Here is an 18,411-nt window from a genome sequence, read left to right as displayed (position 1 = left end):
CCTCCCTCCAGGTTCGACCGGGGAGGACACCCCTTGCCTTCCGTGAAGTGGATGATGGCGCTTAGGCTCGGGTTGGCAGTTGATGATGTCTCACAGAGATCCGGCCAGCTACCAGCCAAACCACATGGGTTACACTGCGCCCTCCCATTGGTAAAGTGACTGCCGAGATCGGGCCGTATATCTTTCTCGGAAGGTCGCGGCCAAAGGTGAAGACGTTTGGACTAGTCGTCTTCTGCCCTATTGTAACTGGTCCAGTACAGTCGTTTCCCACTCTGACCCCCCTTCAAACCAAAGTTCAAAGGTATCCTGGACCCAGACACTGGGCATGGAATTTCTTCTTTTTGCTCTATGCCGTCCCGGTAATTCTATCTGATATCCGTTCCGAGTCGCACAAAAGAAATCGCTAGAGACAACACAGCCCGGAGAGAATGCAGTAGTGCGATACTCGAATATTGCTCCGGAGTCACAGGGTCAAAGCGAGAGCGGGCGCCAAGTCAGACCTGCTCACTAATTCGACTACAAGCGGAGCTTATTCCCGGTGCGGCCTACTCAAATACTCGATCAGTCTGTGTTTGCGTCTAGCGTTTTCGCACTCTGGGTAATTACTAGAAGTCGTCTTCACTTAGTTATCCCCAAATGCTCCATATGTCTCTTTCATACCGCTGGTTCCCCAGTTGAGAAGGATGCGATCCCTGAAGAGTCAGTGCCGCAATGCTCCTTGGCAAGACACGACTCTTCTCGATTCCACCGCAGAGGGCATTGATCTTACCTTCAAGTCAAAGGGATCTATGTGGAATGGTATGGCGGCTGGACTACACAGAAAGGGGCATTCATCTCGCCTCAACCTATCTGTAAATCGTATTCAATGGTTCCGATATTTATCCGCTTACTCTCCGGTCCCAAAGTTAGAAAGCCTGACAGACAGGTTTGAAACCAGTCGCACTGAAGGCTTCGTGATTGGAGAGGTATCAAAGGGGTCTTGCTACCGTTGCAAAGGCCCGAGAACTCGATTGAAGATCATCATAAAACAGTTACCTGATGCGGATGGGTAGGTGCTACTCTGTTGGGGACCCCTGAGAAAGCCCCGGCAGGCATACCCCGATGCTGACCAACTGCACTTTTACAGTCACAGAGATCGGCCGGAGCCGAGTATTCAGTCTCCAATGCGTCTGTCTGTCTGGCTAGCTATTTCTACCCGTAATGCTTGGTCCCTCGTATCGAGGGAACTAGGCAGAAAACACCCAACGATCTTCAGCTGCGAACTTTTCCGAAGTATCAGCAATGGCACGGGAAAAACATTTCTCTCATATTCCTGGGGTAAGGACATTGATGTGCGAAATACAGCAATATCACCCTGAACTGAAGATCTGAGATCGGGATTTGAAAGCTTGAGGAGCGCCGGTGTGACGGGTTCGCCCGCCTATCTAGTTCTATGCGAGAAACAGTGGGAACCAACACACCTACTTGACTGGGCTGAACATCTCAACCCGAGATTACTTGCACAAGGTACGTGACTTCGTCCCTGTAATTTAGCTTCCTTGTACTTAGGTACGGAGTGCTACCCTAGTGTCATAGGATAGGCTTCTGTTGGGAAGGGCTGGCTCGATGATATGGGAAAGAGTGGCAAGCTGGCAACCAATACGCCTGGCGACCTACCAATTGGAAAATAGAGCCCAACCTTAGTTCTTCACAAGAGTGATGGCAACTATCAGTGACCAGAATTTCCTTATTTCTCCCTATGTGAAATGGCCTTTGAGGAGAGGGGATTCCGACAACAGTTCAGCCCGTATTAACACGTATGCTGTCATGGGCACCAACACGTATTTTTTGATGATTCCTGCCACTTTTTCTCATTGAACTTACAAGCTTGTCAAATCGCCAACAACAAATTAACGAGCAAACGAAGAGATCATGGTTGTGGTAATCGGCAGGATTCAAGGATCCTGTCCCTCGCCGCGACAGTCTCTGGGTTGCAAACACTAATTCGATGTTGCTCTCAAGAGGGCCAAGAAAGGTTCCCCGCTGAAGCTAGTAAGATAGGTATCGAGCAAGTAATTGATATAGGAATCTAATCGAATAACAAGCGAAACCGAAGTCATACACATGCGGTCACTGGGCTATTGTCTCGATCCAGGATACCAGATTCTGTACTGTCGAAGTTTAAGCAGGCACTCGTTGCGGAATCGACGCGAGAGAATTGAAACTGTAGAGAGACGGGAATGTAGTAATGTCAGACCCGGAAGCCCGACTTAGTAGCTCAAGTTCCAACTCTCATCATGTACACGAGACAGTGGAAGCCTCACTCAAAGATCGGGAAGTGGGTCCCATCCCGGTCGTTTCGAAGATATTTGAAAGCGACCTCGGTGAAGATGCTTGTGAGTAAGTTGATGAGTTGCAACTTGCCCGCGCAGATGGTGCTGAGCCATAATTCAGCACTCGAGTGTCACTCGCCGAAGCCGCCGAGGCCGGAGTCACACCCGAGCCCGAAGATTCCATAGTTGCCGACGGGATTGTGGAGTCCGGTGCCGAGTCCGAGCTGGTGTTGATGAAGAATTGTATGTACCTTATGGAGGATAAGGTAGTAGGTTATCACCGCAGAGGTTAACGCAAGAGGTATCAAGATAAGTTTTTTTTTTTTCCAACATTTCTTTTTCTGAGAAGAGCATGCGGGAGTGAGATCTCTTCACCTGGGCAGTTTATCTGAAGCATCTACTCCACGCGTACCCAAGGGAATGTAGCATTGTCACACCGAACTCACGGTATGAGATGTGCCTTGCATTGCTTCTCGATCCTCTCCGGTCCAATTGCCGGCACTTTTCAGACGGAGAAAAAAGGGAGTGGGTGAGTGGAAGAATCAGCAAGTTTGGGGGAAAGCCGTGAGAGGCCGGGCGGCATGCCGCGGCCCCGCCCCACCCGCGGCGAACCCCGGCGCCACTGCGGTTTTCTGCCCCACCGCCTCCTCTCCGGTACAAGTGCAACCTTCCCGAAGAGGAATGCACCAGTGCAAGCTCGTCTTGGCTTCACTTGGCTTCATTCGCGTGCTCTGGCGCGTCAATTTCTTTCTTCCACAGACACACACACACACACACACAAATACACATGTTCTCTTCCTCTTCCTCTCTCTATTATCGCCTTGTGGGAAACCAGCTCCAGATACAGAGTACCTTGCACTACTCCGACTTTTGAGTCCCCTGCTCACACGCCATGACTAACGCCAATGACCCCCGCCTCTCAATGTCTTCAATATCCAGACTTAATCACGCCGTCAACCCATCTTTGGCAGGTCCTTAACGAATCCCCCGGGTCTCTCCGTTCGAAAACTCCGTCCCATGTATCGCAGCAGCCAGTCAAGATTACCGCCGAGACCAACAGAGGGCAAGAGATTTGAAGACAGCAGCGGGCCCGACTCGTCGACAACTTGACAACTCGACCGCGATCCATGTCGTTTACTTGGCATCCGAGCACAACATCCAACAATGTCGCCAACGATGGACCGATGCACCGTCGCTCGGTGATCTCTCGTCAGCACTGCAGTGGAACACGGCCCACTGCAACGCGCACCTGCATGGCCATCGACGCACTTTAGTTCAATGGCACCGCACCGCACGCTGGTATAAAGTGGCGGCACCTCTCCAGGATCTTAGGACGCGACTTTCTTTCGCCTCTGTTTGCTTGCCGTTTCTTGCAAAAGGTACCCATTCTCGATTACTATAGGAATTGGGACACCCGACACCCAGCATGGTCCGCCAACTTCTCAAGGTCGTTGCCGCTGCGGCCTTCATCCTCGGCGCATCGGCCATTGAACGCGAACCGCACCAGCCCAGCGGAGGCGGCGATCGCATTGTGACCTGGAACGAGACAGTTGTCTCCCCGCGATTCGGCGCCAGCTCGCGATCTGTCAGCTGGCTCTCGGGCGTTGAAGACGGTCGCTTCATCTATCTTTCCAACAATGCCCTCGTGATCGAGGACATTGTCACCGGCGCAAACGAGACCTTCGTATCGGCCGACAAGATCCCTGCCGATTACGCCGAGTACTGGATCCGCCCGGATCTGAAGAAGGTCCTCTTTGCCACCAACTACACCAAGCAGTACCGCTACTCGTACTTTGCCGACTACTCCATTCTTGACGTCGAATCTGGCGTTGTCGAGCCGCTCGTGGATGATCAAGTCGGAGATATTCAGTACGCAGAATTTGCGCCCGTGGGAGATGCAATTGTGAGTACTCCAGTTCAGCACCACGCAGTTTAGCTACACTCAGATTCAGCTAACACAAGCACCTAGGCCTTCGTCCGCGGTAACAACCTCTTCCTCAGCAAGAACGGAACCATTTCCCAAATCACCAACGACGGCGGTCCGGATCTGTTCCACGGTGTTCCCGACTGGGTCTACGAGGAGGAAATCTTTGGCAGCAGAAGCACCTTCTGGTTCTCCCCCGATGGCGAGTACTTCGCCTACCTCAGCTTCAATGAGACGGGCGTCGAGACATTCACCATCCCCTACTTCATGGGCGGCGAGAAGATTGCGCCCCCGTACCCTGTCGAGTTAGACCTACGTTACCCCAAGGTCGGTAGCAAGAACCCCACGGTGGCGCTGACGCTTCTGGATGTCGAGACCGAGGAGGCCACTACCGTCGATATTGATGCGTTTCCCGCCGACGACCTCGTCGTCGGTGAGGTCAAGTGGTTGACCACCAACCATGCCAGTTTCGCCTACCGAGCCTTCAACCGTGTTCAAGACCAGGAGAAGCTTGTCCGCGTTGATGTTGAGGGCTACGCTTCCGAGGTCATTCGAGAGCGGGATGGCTCCGATGGATGGCTGGACAATAACCTGGGCATTGAGTACGTTGGTCCCCTGCAAAACGCCACAAGAAACTCCACCGACGCCTACTTCCTCGATCTGTCCGACGAGTCTGGATGGAACCACATCTACCTCTACTCGGTCAATGGCGGCAGCCCTATTCCTCTGACCAGCGGCGAGTGGGAAGTGACTTCCGTACTCAAGGTCGACACCGAGCGCCATCTCGTCTACTACCTGTCCACCGAGCACCACAGCACCGAGAGACACCTTTACTCCGTCTCCTACCCTTCCGGTGTCAAGACGGCTCTCGTCGACGACACCGTCGCAGGCTACTGGACCGCCTCGTTCTCGTCTTCGGCCGGCTACTACATCCTGACCTACCAGGGCCCCAACGTCCCCTACCAGGAGCTTTACGCCACCAACTCGACCACCCCGGTCCGCACCATCACCACCAACGAGGCCCTCGTCGACCGTCTCCAGGAATACAAGCTCCCCAACATCACTTACACCGAGCTTGCGCACCCCGACGGCTACACCCTCAACGTAATGCAGCGCCTCCCCGCCAACTTTGACCCATCCAAGAAGTACCCAGCCCTCTTCACCCCCTACGGCGGCCCCGGTGCACAAGAGGTTACGAAGCGCTACCAAACCATCAACTGGCGCGCTTTCATCGCCTCCGACCCGGAAATGGAGTACATTACCTACACTGTAGACAACCGCGGCACAGGCTACAAGGGCCGCGCCTTCCGCTCCACCGTGGCCGGCCACCTCGGCCGCCTGGAACCTCTCGACCAGATCTGGGCCGCCGAACAGCTTTCTTCGCAGAACGCTTTTATCGATGCCGCCAAGATTGGCATCTTTGGCTGGTCGTACGGCGGCTACCTCTCGGCCAAGGTTCTCGAGGCGAACTCGGGCGTCTTCTCGTCCGGCCTCATCGTCGCCCCCGTCAGCGACTGGCGCTTCTATGATTCGCTGTACACGGAGCGCTACATGAAGACGCTCGACGCCAACGAAGAGGGCTACAACGAGACGGCCGTTCGCAACGCCGACGGGTTCAAGAACCTGGCGGGCGAGTTTACCATCCTCCACGGCACGGGTGACGATAACGTGCACTACCAGAACGCGGCTGCGCTCATTGACCTCCTCGTCGGCGCCGGGGTGCCCGTGTCCAAGATGAAGTGGCTGAGTTTCACGGACAGCGACCACAGTATCGCGTATAATGGCGCCAATATCTGGCTGTACAAGTACTTGACGGAGGCGCTGTTCAGGGAGAAACGACGATCCGGGGATCCGCTTGTTCACCAGTGGAGCAAGAAGAGCTTGCCTGACACGTTTGACTTTGAGAGGTCTTAGGGGTGTGGTGTTGGCTTCGATGTAGATATTTTAGCGTCGCTTTTGAGAAATGTTAATGTGTCATACCTGTCCAGAATAGCATGTTTCTGTATCGTGTACGAATGCAATAACTCTCCCTCTGGGTCATAACACCGGTCAGTACCTGGTGAGAGAAGCAGGTCGTCATCTTCTCGTCGAACAGAGATGTGTTACCGATCAGGAAGAGTCAAGACGGAAAACCAGCTTTTAGGAGTTCTGCTCGATCTCAATCGCAACAAATGCAGAAAATCGCATTATGATCTGTCGTAGAATTAGAGTGTCTTTGTGCCACTTTTTAAACTACCTTACTTACGTGATGGTGAGCGGCGCTATGTGCGGGATTGAAAGTGCAAAGTTAAAGGGTGAGTATTAGTAGTCTAGAAACACGCAGAGAACTGCTCTCGGAAGGTTTCACTTGCATATTATCTGATCTAGGAGATGCAATTCTTGGATTCTCTGATGGCATGTCAGCACAGATCTACTCCTGCGTCCAATGCTCTTTAAGAGCAACTTTGTCCTGGCGGATCGAGCCTCAGTCTCGTTCGCCCAAGACCACATCGACTTTACCTCTCGTCGTTATTTTATAGGAACTCCACAAGTATCTTCTAGACTTTGGCCACGAGAACTGGTGAGTCTTGACGGATTGTCAATTCGCAAATAGATCTTGCGTGCTGTCTGTCAGGTCACGAATCAGATGTAATTTTATCATGGTATTCAAGAGGCCAAGATACGTGCGACCATCAGCCCCTTGAGCCTGTGACGATAGCAATAGAGTTCTTCAAGAGAGGACTTATCCCTGATTAAAAGCAGAGTCGAACTGGGCGGAAGTGAGAATAGACCCAGAGGGAGACATTCTCAAAGCCCCGCAAGGTGAGTGACCACAACAGCCCCACCTTTGCACTCACCTCGGCGCTGCCACGGAGCGCTCGGTGAGGCCAAATCGCGGCTCGGAAAAACACCAACCTCCAGCTACCTTCCTCCTCCAGAGCCCGCCTTCACTTTTCATCATCCACCACCCCAAACCGCCCCGACCCGCGATCGCGACAAGCTACTCCCGACCCCCCTCCACCCATCCATCTCGACCTAAACACCCACGACAGCTCGACCTCGATTCCTCCAAACAACCGCAATCATGACCTCCACAATTGGCATCCCCATCAAGCTCCTCAACGAGGCACAGGTACTTTCTTCTGGCCCCCACAGGAAGTATTTAAGCTAACCATGCGCGCGCAGGGCCACATCGTCACCCTCGAAATCACATCAGGCCAAACTTACCGCGGCAAGCTCCTCGAAGGTACGCTACCTTCCTCCCTCCCTGTCCCTTTGTCCCTAATCTGGTCATAACAACCCGCTGACATTCACCTCTCCCCCCAACAGCCGAAGACAACATGAACGTCCAACTCAAAGACATCACCGTCACCGCCCGCGATGGCCGCGTCTCCCACCTCGACCAGGTCTACATCCGCGGCTCCCACGTCCGCTTCTTCATCGTCCCGGACATGCTGCGCAACGCGCCCATGTTCCGCTCCCGCAACGTCCGCGGCCGCGGTGTCGGTATGGCGCGCGGTCGCGCGACTGTGAGCAGGGCGAGGGCCAGCGGGCGCGGAGGACGCTAGGATCTTACGCCGCAGCATTCGCAGCATGCCTCTTCGACTCGGTCTTGAAAAGAAAAGAAAAGAAAATACTCGATTGTTATTGCAAGAGGGAGAGAGAGAGAGAGGGCGAACAAAGGGGGGGAGCGACAGCGTATTGCTTCGATACGAGACATCAGCGCGCATTTCCTTCACGATGGAAACCACCGAACCTGCCCATAACAAGTCGTTTAAGAGTGGAAGGAAAGGAGAAGGACGGGGGCCGACTTTCGGGTTTTTTGCGTGAATGGAAACCCCAGAGCTTCAAAATGTGGCTCTTTCGGAAAAGAAGAAAAGTTTCCTGGCGTTTTACGGTGGTTTTTGAGAGTTTGATAGGGAATGGTTCAACGTTCCATAGGTGGATACCAGTCGAGGGGGAACCGGGAAACCACAAAAATCAGCGCGAGGCATGATACTGCCGATGACTGTGCCACGGGACCACAAGTTTCCCCCGAGCAAGTACGGGCGATCTGAGGATGTCACTGGCCAAGCAGCATGTGGGAAATGGCGGTCGCTAGGGTAGGCCTTAACTCTTTCTATCTAAATGAGCCAGCCGTCAACCACCCTCAGCTGACACATAAAGTTAGGCGTCGAAGCCAAGATACCGCAGCAATAGAATGCTAATGCCCTCCCGGCGCCTCAAACAAATCTCTCCTGCTTGTTCCTCTTGTCTCTTGTGGTATCGGGGATTTCGTGCGTGTATGTCTATCATGGACATTTCTCATACATTATACAGATGATGATACAAACCCGTGACACGCAAATCCTCGTTCTTGCTCTCCTCACCTCACTTCAACCGCTTCAGCGCATCCTCGGCCTTCCCAACAAGCTCCTTGGCCCTACGGAGCTCCTCCGCGCCCTCAACAACAGCACCCTCCCTCGACCCATCAAGCGTATCCGCAACACTCTGCTCCACACCCCGCACAGCCTTGCGCCCTTCCTCACGCACCTCGCCCTCCCAGTACGTCCGCGCCATCTCCCACTTGGTCTGCAACCTGCGCAGGCTCCACATCACGCCCAGCGCCGCCACGGCGCCAGCCTCGTAGACGGAGGAAGCGTACTGCGACACGTACAGCAGACCCGCCAGCGCCGTCGTCAGGGCCGAGGTGCTCGAGGCCTGGAGGACGAGCTTCTGCGCGAGGGCCTGGAGGGAGGGAACGGTTTCCTCGTGGAGGTAGCGACGCGTGAAGGCGATGTGCGTAGGCCATTTGGGCTTCTGCGTCACGGCTTTGGCGACGGTGCTGCTTTCGGGCAGGGATTTCTGGAGTTCGGACGTCGGCTGGGCGTAGACGGGCGGTTCGGTGGTGGTTGAAGCGACGCCCGACTCGGCGATGCGGCCGGCTAGGTAGACGAGTTCCCTCTCTGCGCCGGGGAGGAATCGCTGGCTGAGCATATCTGTCGTGAGAACGCCTACGTCGTCCACCCTCCAGAAGAGCTTCCACCAGCCCAGCTTGCGCCACCTCGTGCCCGCGAAAGCGAGGTCGAGCTGCTGCTGGAGTTCCTCGTGCGCGAACTGGGACCACTGCGCCAGTCTCTCGTTCATGACGGTCAGTCCGGATGACGCAGCTTCCGCGGTCAGTCGTCCTGAAAGCAAGCGCGATTCCTCGGCTTCAATCTCTGCGAGGGCGTTGCGGAGGAGTGAGGCGACGAGGAGACGGACTGCTGGCTTGGTAGCCTGGCTTTCATCCGTCTGCACGCCTGTCTTGAGCCATTGAACAAGGACAGGCACATTACTCTTGTACCATGACCTCTCGTACTCCATAGCGTTTCCAATGTTCTGGCGAATGAGATCAAGGCCCTTGCTGCCCACCGACACATCAATCGGCTGGAACGTGACTCCCGCCTCCTTTTCCACAGGATACTCTGGCAAGTTGACGGCCCCAAACACGGTATCGCGGTACTCCGCCAACGGCAGAGCCGCAACAGAAGCAGCCCCCATGACACCACCAGAAACAACCAAAGCCTTGTGCACCGGCGTCGTAATAGGCGTGTACCGCCCCGTGTTGGACGGGATATCCACCGTCGGCACAAGAACAGCCTCCTCGACATCCTGCACCGCCGTCTCGCCCGGTCCCGGCACGGGGCTAAAGGGGTTCACCTCCATCAGCAAAAGCTCAATCCCGTGTCCATTCAGCGCAGGCGACGACACGTCGAGCTCGTGCAGCAGATTCGTCTTTGATATCGTCACCCGCGGCCCGGCCTCCGCCGCATTATGCTCCTGTCCGATGCGCACTACGAGCGGGTGCGACGGGTCATGCTGCGCCAGCTCCCTTTCCCACTCTGCCTCGTCGCCCAAGGGATCCGCGAGGAGCAGTCGGAGAAGGTCCTTTGCCGCCTTGCCCTGTTCCGCGCCGCCGGTGGCGAGGGAGAGGATTGTGACGCGGATCGATTCCTGACCAGGTTCTTGTCGCAGGCCCTGGAGCGCGAGCTGTAGACGGGAGAGGTTGACGTGGTTTACGGCGTGTTTTTGGAGCTTTAGGAGGGTGTCGATGAGTTCGGCCCTCGGGTTCTCGGGCGCGGTGGTCTCTGCTGCTGGTGATGGTGACGGTGATGGTGCTGTCGATTCGGTGGATTGGAAGCGGTGTTGCTTCAATGCCTTTCTCGTTTGGATTCGGTTGTTGGTGGTTGCATTCGTCGTTGTCGTCGTCGGTCGCGAGGGAGTGGAAAGCGAGCAGAACAGGCATACTGCGCGCGAAGGGGCAGCAGCATTTTGCTTTGCCGCTGCCAGGGAAGAGGCGGCGCGGCCTGCGATTGGCCTCAGTGGGAGTCGCGGAGGCATCGTGTAGGAACCACAATGGAGAAGAAGGGAGTTCGCGTCCCCGTTCCCTTGCTTTCCTAGGTACGCAGAAAGTATGAGAAAAAGCGACTGTCGAGAATTGGATTGGTGGTTGGATGATGTCGGCCGGGGAGACGGGTGGACAGAGCTCCCAAAAAATGCTCGGTGAACCCGACCCAAGCTTCGATCCATGTGCCACCCGTCGGGGTAAACTTCGGAGAACCACTTGGACAGGGAAGTTTCCCCCCCACCCCCGCCAATCTGCCATCACTATGACCACCATTACCCGGAGATCCATCCCGTCCACGTCCATCTCTTGTGTAAGTCACCGGAGACACCAGCCCGCTAGATCATAATCCCCGACCTTCTCAGCCATCGTCCACAAACCTCGCATCTCTACCTCTCCATCCTCAACTCCCCGCGACTCCAACCGGGCCACCATCGCCGCCATGGCCCAATCCACCGCCCACCGCCGCCTGCTCCAAGAGTACCGCGCCTTGACAAATAATCCCCCAGAAGGCATCACCGCCGGCCCCGTCTCCGAAGACGACCTCCTCCACTGGGAAGCCCTGATCCAAGGACCCGAAGGAACCCCTTTCGAAGGCGGTGTCTTCCCCGCCGAGCTCAAGTTCCCCAAGGACTATCCTCTTGCCCCGCCGACCATGAAGTTCCTCGTCGACATGTGGCATCCGAATAGTACAGTCTCCTCCTGCTCCTCTTCTTTCCCCGTGATATCACCTCGCAGACACCTCGTAGAGAGTACAAACGCATTGCTGACAAAAAATCACCAGTCTACCCAAGCGGCCTAGTCTGCATCTCCATCCTCCACCCGCCCGGCGACGACCCAAACCACTACGAACACGCCTCGGAGCGCTGGTCCCCGATCCAGTCGGTCGAAAAGATCCTCATCTCCGTCATGAGCATGCTCGCCGAGCCAAACGACGAGAGCCCCGCCAACGTCGAGGCCGCGAAAATGTGGCGCGAGCGGAGGACAGAGTACGAGCAAAAGGTCCGTGACGGCGTCCGGCGATCGCTCGGCCTGTAAGCCTATGCTGGTCTTCTGAGATGTATCCAGAGAAAAGATACAGACGATAGAGCGGATGGTAGTTGCGGACTACGGAGAGAGCGAGACCGCCGTTCTATAAACGATCAGTGTACGCAGACGTAAAGTTGGCGGTCAACACTACAAGCATAGCACGGCGTTTGGGGAATCAATCAAATATGGCTTCAAATATTCACTTCCATCATAAATGCTTGCTTGCGTTCGGGACGAATGCCTTTAGCTTTCCTGCTCGTCCTTGCAGAACCGAATCTGCTCACTCACGCGTCTAAAACCCCCTCATCCATGCTACCCTCTAATTACAATCCATTCTCGGACTTGAACTTATCCCAACTCTCATTCAACGTCGCAAAGACCGTAGCGGCAATAAGCCTCACTTCCGTGCTAGCGTCTTGAGGAAGCTACACATCGTTAGCACGATTCCATAATCACCAACCAAAAGTGACGTACCTTGTCGGGATGACACTTGGCAATGGCCTTCATGTAGTGAATCTTCACCTTGTTGGCCATAACAAGCTCGTGCAGCCCAACCTTCTTCCACCCGCTGTTTTCCCAGAGCACCGAGTCCAAGCTACCAATGAGAGCGCGCAGGTTATCCCTTTTTCCGTCCCTCCACGCCGCAATCTTAGCGTCAACCTTCTCCGACAGCGCAAACTTCTCGTCGTCTTCTTGCGCCGCTGCCTGGTTCTGCTTCCGCAAGCGCTCGACGGCCTCCATGTTCTTGGCAGAAGCCGCGACAGGGCGAGACCGAGCAGGAGTAGCAGCGGCGGGTCGAGGCTTGGGCTTGGGCTTGGGAGCCAGGGCAGACTGGCATCTTTGTCGGCCAGAGATAGCAGTAGGGCCGCCGACGCCGTTCTTCACGCAGGTTGACCAGACGGCGTGGGCATCGCCCCATCGCTCCATCTGCTCGAGGGCCTCGGCCTTGCGGCTCAATGCCTTGCCGTACAGGTCTCGCATGTCGCGGCTTTCCTGGCCGCCGGTGTCACCTACAACAACAGACACTTGCTCGCCTTGGCCACCAGCAGGACCAATAATCTTCAGTGCGGCATCGGCATCCTCAACCGCCCGCTTGGGCTCACCGTTCTTCAACGATGTCAGTGCCCGGTTTGTAAGAATGACAATTGCGAGGGGATGCGAAGATGGCACAGCAGAGAGGGATGACGTGTAAGATGAGTGAGCTGCGCCGTAATCTCCACGCTTGAAATGGGCAGTTCCATCGAGACGATGTTTCGTTGACTGTTGTATCGCCGCAGGTGTAATAGGCGGGACTTGACGAGTCAGTCGAGGGGCAGGCTTAGGAGAAGGAGGTCTAGCAGGTCGTGCAGCTTGGGCGGGCTGTGCGGGTCGTGATGGCTGCGATGACTGAGCCGGGCGCTGAGGGAGGGATTGCGAGGGTTTGGGTGCTTGGGAACCAAGAAGCAGATCCGGCTCCTCCTGCTGAGGCGGAGGTGCTTCTGGCTGAGGTGTAGCCTTCTTCCTCCTGGCAGGGCTGAAATACGAGGCCGCGCTGTCGTCTGCCATGGCCAGCTTGCTTGCACGAGTTCTTGAATCCGGCACTGCTGGGCCGCTCTGTTGTTGCCATCTCGGGACCGGGGTGCCTCTTCCGCTTGACGGGGCCGACACCGCAGGAGATTGGTCTCTAGGGGATGCTGTCCGACGAGGCGCCTCTGGTCTCGGCGACTGCGATGACTGTCCGGTTCTCCTTTGTGGTCGACCGCCAGACTCTAGCATCATGGCCTCGTTTGTAGCCTCGGCCACCCGCCTCTCAGGCTGCGCACGATCTGCCTGCGCTACCGAACGCATCCATTTTGGCTGGCTAGGGTCTCCCTCGGGTTGGTTGAAGTCTGCCACTGCGGCCGCAACCTGCTTCTTGCTAGTCTTCCACAAAGAGTTGGCTGTCTTGAAAATGCTATTCCCCATAGCCGCAGCAGTCTTTGAGAAGTCAGCTTCACCGGCAGGAGACCTAGTATCGGCCCGCCTTTGACTGTCGTGTCTGCCACTATCCTCCCGGCCCCTTCTTGAAGCCGCTGCCGGGTCCTTTCCTTGGGCCTTTGCCTTGGCTTGTCGGTGCGCATCGTCCAAAAGCCAGTTGGCCGCTGCTTGCACATTCAACCCCGCACCACTCTCTGTCAACCCCCTCCGAGCGTTTTCAGGGGTAAAGCCATAATCGACGAGCTGCGCGACGGCATTGTCAAATTCGGCCATTTCGCCCCTGGGAGCTGGCTGCTGTTCATCATCTGAGCTGGAGTCGGATGCCTCAATCGGCTTTCCGGGCTCAGGCCCCTTGGGCTGCGGGGTGGGTTGCTTGCGCCGAACCTCTTCAACCGGGCGGGCTAGGTCGCCGAGGAAGTCGTCGTCGTCGTCGTTCATCGGCTGGGGTGCGGGATACACAGCTTTGGGCTTTAGCTGATTCAGACCAAACGGATCGTCGTCGTCTCCAAAGCCGCCATTGGCAGGGGGAGGTGCCTGACTCCATGCGCTTGGGTTGCTGAGGTCCAAGCCTGGGGCAATCGCAGGCGAGGGGCTCTTCTGAGGAGGCGGAGGATAGTGGCTGGCATTGTCGACCTTGGTCTCAGAGTTGAACGCCGCAAAGAGGTCGTCATCGTCACTGGCCTTCTTGCCCGTAGAAGAGCCAGGGGACAGTATGCCAGGGGACGTCGTCCTCGACACGGAGCCTGATCCGAGTGTATCCAAGAAACCACCACCAAATTGCGCCTGCGCTTGTTTCCGTCTCTCCTCTTCCTTCTTCCTCTTCTCCGCCTCGAGCTTCTGTTGCTGTTCTAGCAAGGTGAGTTTTGACGTCGGTTTGGCAGGCCCGGCACCACCAAAGTTCATCAGGTTGCTGAAACTGTCAGCGGGTGGCTTCGCGGGCGGAGGCTTCGCAGCGACGGCTCCAGATCCCTGTGCAGACAGAGGCGTGTTGCGACCGGAGGGGAACGGTGATGGCGTCGAGTTGGCCGGTCGCATGGAGCCGAAGTAGTTGGCACCCGAGGGGTTCATCGGCGGCGGCTTGTTGTTCGTCGAGTTGGTCGTCGACGACCAGTTTAATCCTGAGAGATCATCCATCTTTGAAACTTCGTGATGGTCAAGGTGTACACTTCATTTCATGAGCTTCGTGAGATCGTGAGGGCATCGAATGTGGCTCAATGCATCGTTTTCGGTTGCTTGTTGACTTTCGACTGTCACTTGTTCCTGCATCGGGCTTCGTTGATTGCGTGCGGTGTCGTGTGCACGTAAGGTGGCATGTGGGACACGTGTGGCTGAAGCTGTGATCGATGTGGCTGGTGGCTGTCTCACTGGAAAGACCGCGCCACACGAGGCACCTGCCACACTTCTTCGGTGATGTGCCTCATCGGCGTTAAGCACGACTGCCGAAGGCGAAAATAGGGGTAAACAATTGTGCCGCGTTTGGGATGATCGCTGCTGTCACTTTGAGATTGTGGCATGAACCCATTTGCTGATACCCACGACCATTTCGATGAGCTCCCAGGCCTTATCCGTCGCGGGGATGCCTCTGCGGCGTGCGCAGACCAAAGTCACAAGCTCTGGCTGCATGAATTGGACTCTCCATAGCTTCGGAGCCCAAGCCACATCGAACACTGCGCCGAATTCCAACTGCTGGCGAATTCCAGCAAGCAATTGTTTGCACATTCCAACTCAAACTCCACATACTCATCGCACAAAGGGGCAAAGCTCAGCTGGCGAGTAAGGCCGACTCACATCTCGGCATTCTCTATCCGCGATGCTGTTTTCTGGGAAGCATCTCCCAACCCCAGAGGACCAGTCAGCAGTAGCAAGTCTTGAAAGTCTACCTCTACTAGGCTACTAGCACTGAGCAGGTCTACGAGTAGCAAAAATGCTCCATCGACTGCCGCGATATTCGCTGAGAAACGGGCCTCGAGGTCGGAACAACCCCATTGACAAGTACGTCATGACTCCTAGGATTGACAGAGAGGGTCAAGGGATAGAAGCCCATCTCAATCACTTCGAAACCCCCGGCTGACGGGTCTGCTACCGCGGTTTGTTCGGCAGAGTGAGTCCCGCTCAATTCTGGGTCTCTGGTAGGATTCAGGTCCCTGAGATTTGTGCCCCTGATTGTTCGGAAGGAAATCACTGTCTTACGTGTCGTCGATTTGCTCGTGGCTCCATCCCATTGTATCTTGAGGGGCTGGGAGCACAGTGAGTTGTGACTTGGAAGGTAGCATTCCTTCACTGGAACGAGTGATGAGAAACTTTGCGGGGTATGTATTCTCCCAGGTTCACAAGGGCAGACGTGACTTGTTGGATGATTCAGTGTTCGGCCGGAAGAGTAAACTGAGGCAAACGACGAAGACCAGAATAATGTCGCATATGGAGTGAGGTCCGCCCTAGAGGATCACATTCTATGCGTCCAAGCTCCAGGTTCCAACTTGCAAGTATCCATGAGTTGCTTGCCTACGGATATTCTCTGATCAATTCGTGGATACAACCATTGTTTCTTCGCTAAAAGAAACAAGGAGAGTAAGCTTAAGAATTGACTCTGGAAGACAGGCAGACAAATCTCTTGCGTTTGAAGGGCAGCGCAAACGTCGGAAGTTTCTGGCAGTGTGGTGCAACGCACCGCAAATCATTGGGACGACAAGCCTTTGCTGTTGGTACCTTTCTCTAGAAGTTCGGATGATTGGCGCACCGCCACCTTCAGCCAGGTACTGAAACTCGCTGCATGTGTCGCAGTCTGGGATCTTCCCTGGAGATGGTGATCAGGGGAAGAAGATCTCGAGAAGGCTGAGGTGAGCTGGGCTAGCGGTATTGTATGCGTACGGTGTGCTAGTGTATCCAGACGGTGGTGGCGTGGTAAGAACGCCGTGGACCAGAAGAGTGTCTTCCAACATCATTGCCGCAAGTCTTCTCTCGGGACCTACAGGGAGAGTGTTGGTATCCGTAGCTCCTCAGTTCGGACTACAGATACGTGGCTCTTCGACAATGTCGTCACTCTAAAATTCAGAATACGAGGATGAAGAGCTGGAGATGCCGATGAGCGCTGATTACTGGCGACTTTATTTTGGTTCGGAGCTGAGTCGCGGGGCGCTGCTCGGATTGCTGAGCGAGCCGTGTCCATGCCAATCTGAAGATCTGGCAAACTGACCCTTGCGTTGGATTATGACGATAATCTCAGACTTGACTCGTAACTGATCATCAGAATTAGCACATAATTTGCGATGGATAGAGCGTCAAGAGCCACGAACGAATGTCGCACATGGCAAGACATGCTGTTCGTATAAGCAGGCGCGCCGCGCATTGGACGAAGAACGCCAGCGCTGTTCGGGCACTTTTTCTTCTTGGAGGTTGGGATGATAGCCGTCTGGCGATCACCCGAAAACTGTCGGCCCTTGAAGCGGAAAAAGGAAGAGAAAGAATGCCAGTGTCATCGTGACATGGCTAGAATGTTTGCTTTTGCTCGTGCGATTTACGCCGGGCTTGAACAGTCACCAAGGGGGGACGACGCGCCGTCGCACGAGGGGGTGCCAAGTGGCATCCGTTGCCTCGAGTTAAATGAGACGAGCGGTTGTGTCTGTATGGATGGAGGACCGGCCAACGCTGTCGTGCGAAGGAGGGATGTTCAATCTCGTGATGGGATTGTTTTCCTTCTCGATGCCCGCTGCCAAGAAAGAAAGTGAAGGTTCAGCTAAGCGCCTGCCGTGCGAGGGCTCGTCTTGACTGCTGTGTCTGCATGTAAATTAGCACCTGCTCACTGGGCGATGTTGCGAGGCTCAGCCGCAGCTCGAGCTGTGGACACTGGGCAGCATCGGAGCGTTGTTTTTCCCGGGATGCATGTTTCGCCCTAAGAACAATCTCCTTGGATCGCCAGAATGTTCGCGGGGTTTGTTCACTTGTTCCTGGCGCACAGAGAGCATGGTGGCCGGTCATCCCAATGACAGCTGAGCCAACTCCCAAGCGGGTACAAATATCCGTACAGTAGCGAGGGTTTGTTCGGTACCAAGGCCGGATGACAAGGAGAAGAATGGCAATCTCGTGGTTTCATGATTTCTAGTATGTACCCGGCGCAAATTTGCCGCAAAAATGGGCATGATTGCTTCGTGATTGCTTCTTTCGTCTGCGCACCTGTATGCCACAATGGGGTCAGAGCCACAGAGTCTACTTCGTAGAGGTTCAGAGGTTTCTTGGGCAATTCTCCTGCCGTGGCTGCCGTGGATTGATTCCGATATCCATATTAAAGAGGGCCGACAGATTGTAGGGCGACGATGATCCGGGGTCGAGTGGCCGGTGGATGAATAAGAAGTTGAAAGAGGCAAAGGCAAAAGCGTCCGTTGCGGCGCCGGCGTGTTGTCCCCTGGTTCAAAATGAGAAGTCGCTCTCTGAGGACCAGGACGTTGACTTCCGTGACTCTTCCTCGTCGGAGCCGGCGCCTGCTGGGACTTTACTGGACTGGCGTCAATTCCATTGACCAAAAATGTCTGGAGCGGTCAGGGGGAAAGGGGGCCTCATTGGCTCTTGCATTGTTCCATGCAATTGGATCCCACCGGGGTGGAGTACGTACCCAAAGTGAGATCTCCTCCTGCCCACCTCTCTCCATCGACCCCGTTCCTGCCTTTTCCCCAAGTACCTTTCAAAAGGGGGTAAGAGGAACGCACAACCAACGGCTCAAGTGCTCAAGTACCTTCCCATGTACCTTCCCATGTAAGGTATGTACTCCGTACTGCGAGGTTTACTCCTCCCATTGTGCGCTGGTATGGGAGTTGCAACTTGCAAGACCAGGTGAAGCAATGGAAAGAACG

General features: G+C 55.4%; 5 protein-coding genes across 5 annotated transcripts; 3 read left to right on the top strand and 2 right to left on the bottom strand.

Annotated features, from left to right (window-relative positions):
* Positions 1–3,738: 3,738 nt before the first annotated feature.
* On the top strand, positions 3,739–6,150 carry BDP81DRAFT_317260 (dipeptidyl peptidase IV N-terminal region-domain-containing protein; the record flags this gene model as incomplete). The annotated part of the gene is made up of 2 exons (XM_060584242.1): positions 3,739–4,215; positions 4,282–6,150. The coding sequence occupies 2 exons, from the start codon at positions 3,739–3,741 to the stop codon at positions 6,148–6,150; spliced, it is 2,346 nt and encodes a 781-aa protein (XP_060446313.1).
* Positions 6,151–7,300: 1,150 nt separating this feature from the next.
* On the top strand, positions 7,301–7,718 carry BDP81DRAFT_280150 (uncharacterized protein; the record flags this gene model as incomplete). The annotated part of the gene is made up of 3 exons (XM_060582997.1): positions 7,301–7,348; positions 7,402–7,462; positions 7,546–7,718. Coding segments are annotated over 3 exons (282 nt in total), but the record flags the coding sequence as incomplete, so codon positions are not given.
* Positions 7,719–8,586: 868 nt separating this feature from the next.
* On the bottom strand, positions 8,587–10,578 carry BDP81DRAFT_317299 (uncharacterized protein; the record flags this gene model as incomplete). Its single annotated transcript, XM_060584249.1, has 1 exon — positions 8,587–10,578. One exon carries the CDS (start codon positions 10,576–10,578, stop codon positions 8,587–8,589), a length of 1,992 nt encoding a protein of 663 aa, XP_060446311.1.
* Positions 10,579–11,024: 446 nt separating this feature from the next.
* On the top strand, positions 11,025–11,620 carry BDP81DRAFT_448824 (ubiquitin-conjugating enzyme E2-18 kDa; the record flags this gene model as incomplete). Its single annotated transcript, XM_060592338.1, has 2 exons — positions 11,025–11,271; positions 11,367–11,620. 2 exons carry the CDS (start codon positions 11,025–11,027, stop codon positions 11,618–11,620), a joined length of 501 nt encoding a protein of 166 aa, XP_060446310.1.
* Positions 11,621–11,934: 314 nt separating this feature from the next.
* On the bottom strand, positions 11,935–14,701 carry BDP81DRAFT_316856 (uncharacterized protein; the record flags this gene model as incomplete). Its single annotated transcript, XM_060584203.1, has 3 exons — positions 11,935–12,036; positions 12,086–12,960; positions 13,048–14,701. The coding sequence occupies 3 exons, from the start codon at positions 14,699–14,701 to the stop codon at positions 11,935–11,937; spliced, it is 2,631 nt and encodes an 876-aa protein (XP_060446309.1).
* Positions 14,702–18,411: the final 3,710 nt, after the last annotated feature.

This window comes from Colletotrichum phormii (genome assembly GCF_030913505.1).
Source record: "Colletotrichum phormii strain CBS 102054 chromosome Unknown BDP81scaffold_8, whole genome shotgun sequence".
NCBI classification, from domain to species: domain Eukaryota; kingdom Fungi; phylum Ascomycota; class Sordariomycetes; order Glomerellales; family Glomerellaceae; genus Colletotrichum; species Colletotrichum phormii.
This window is presented reverse-complemented; position numbering and strand designations above follow the sequence as displayed.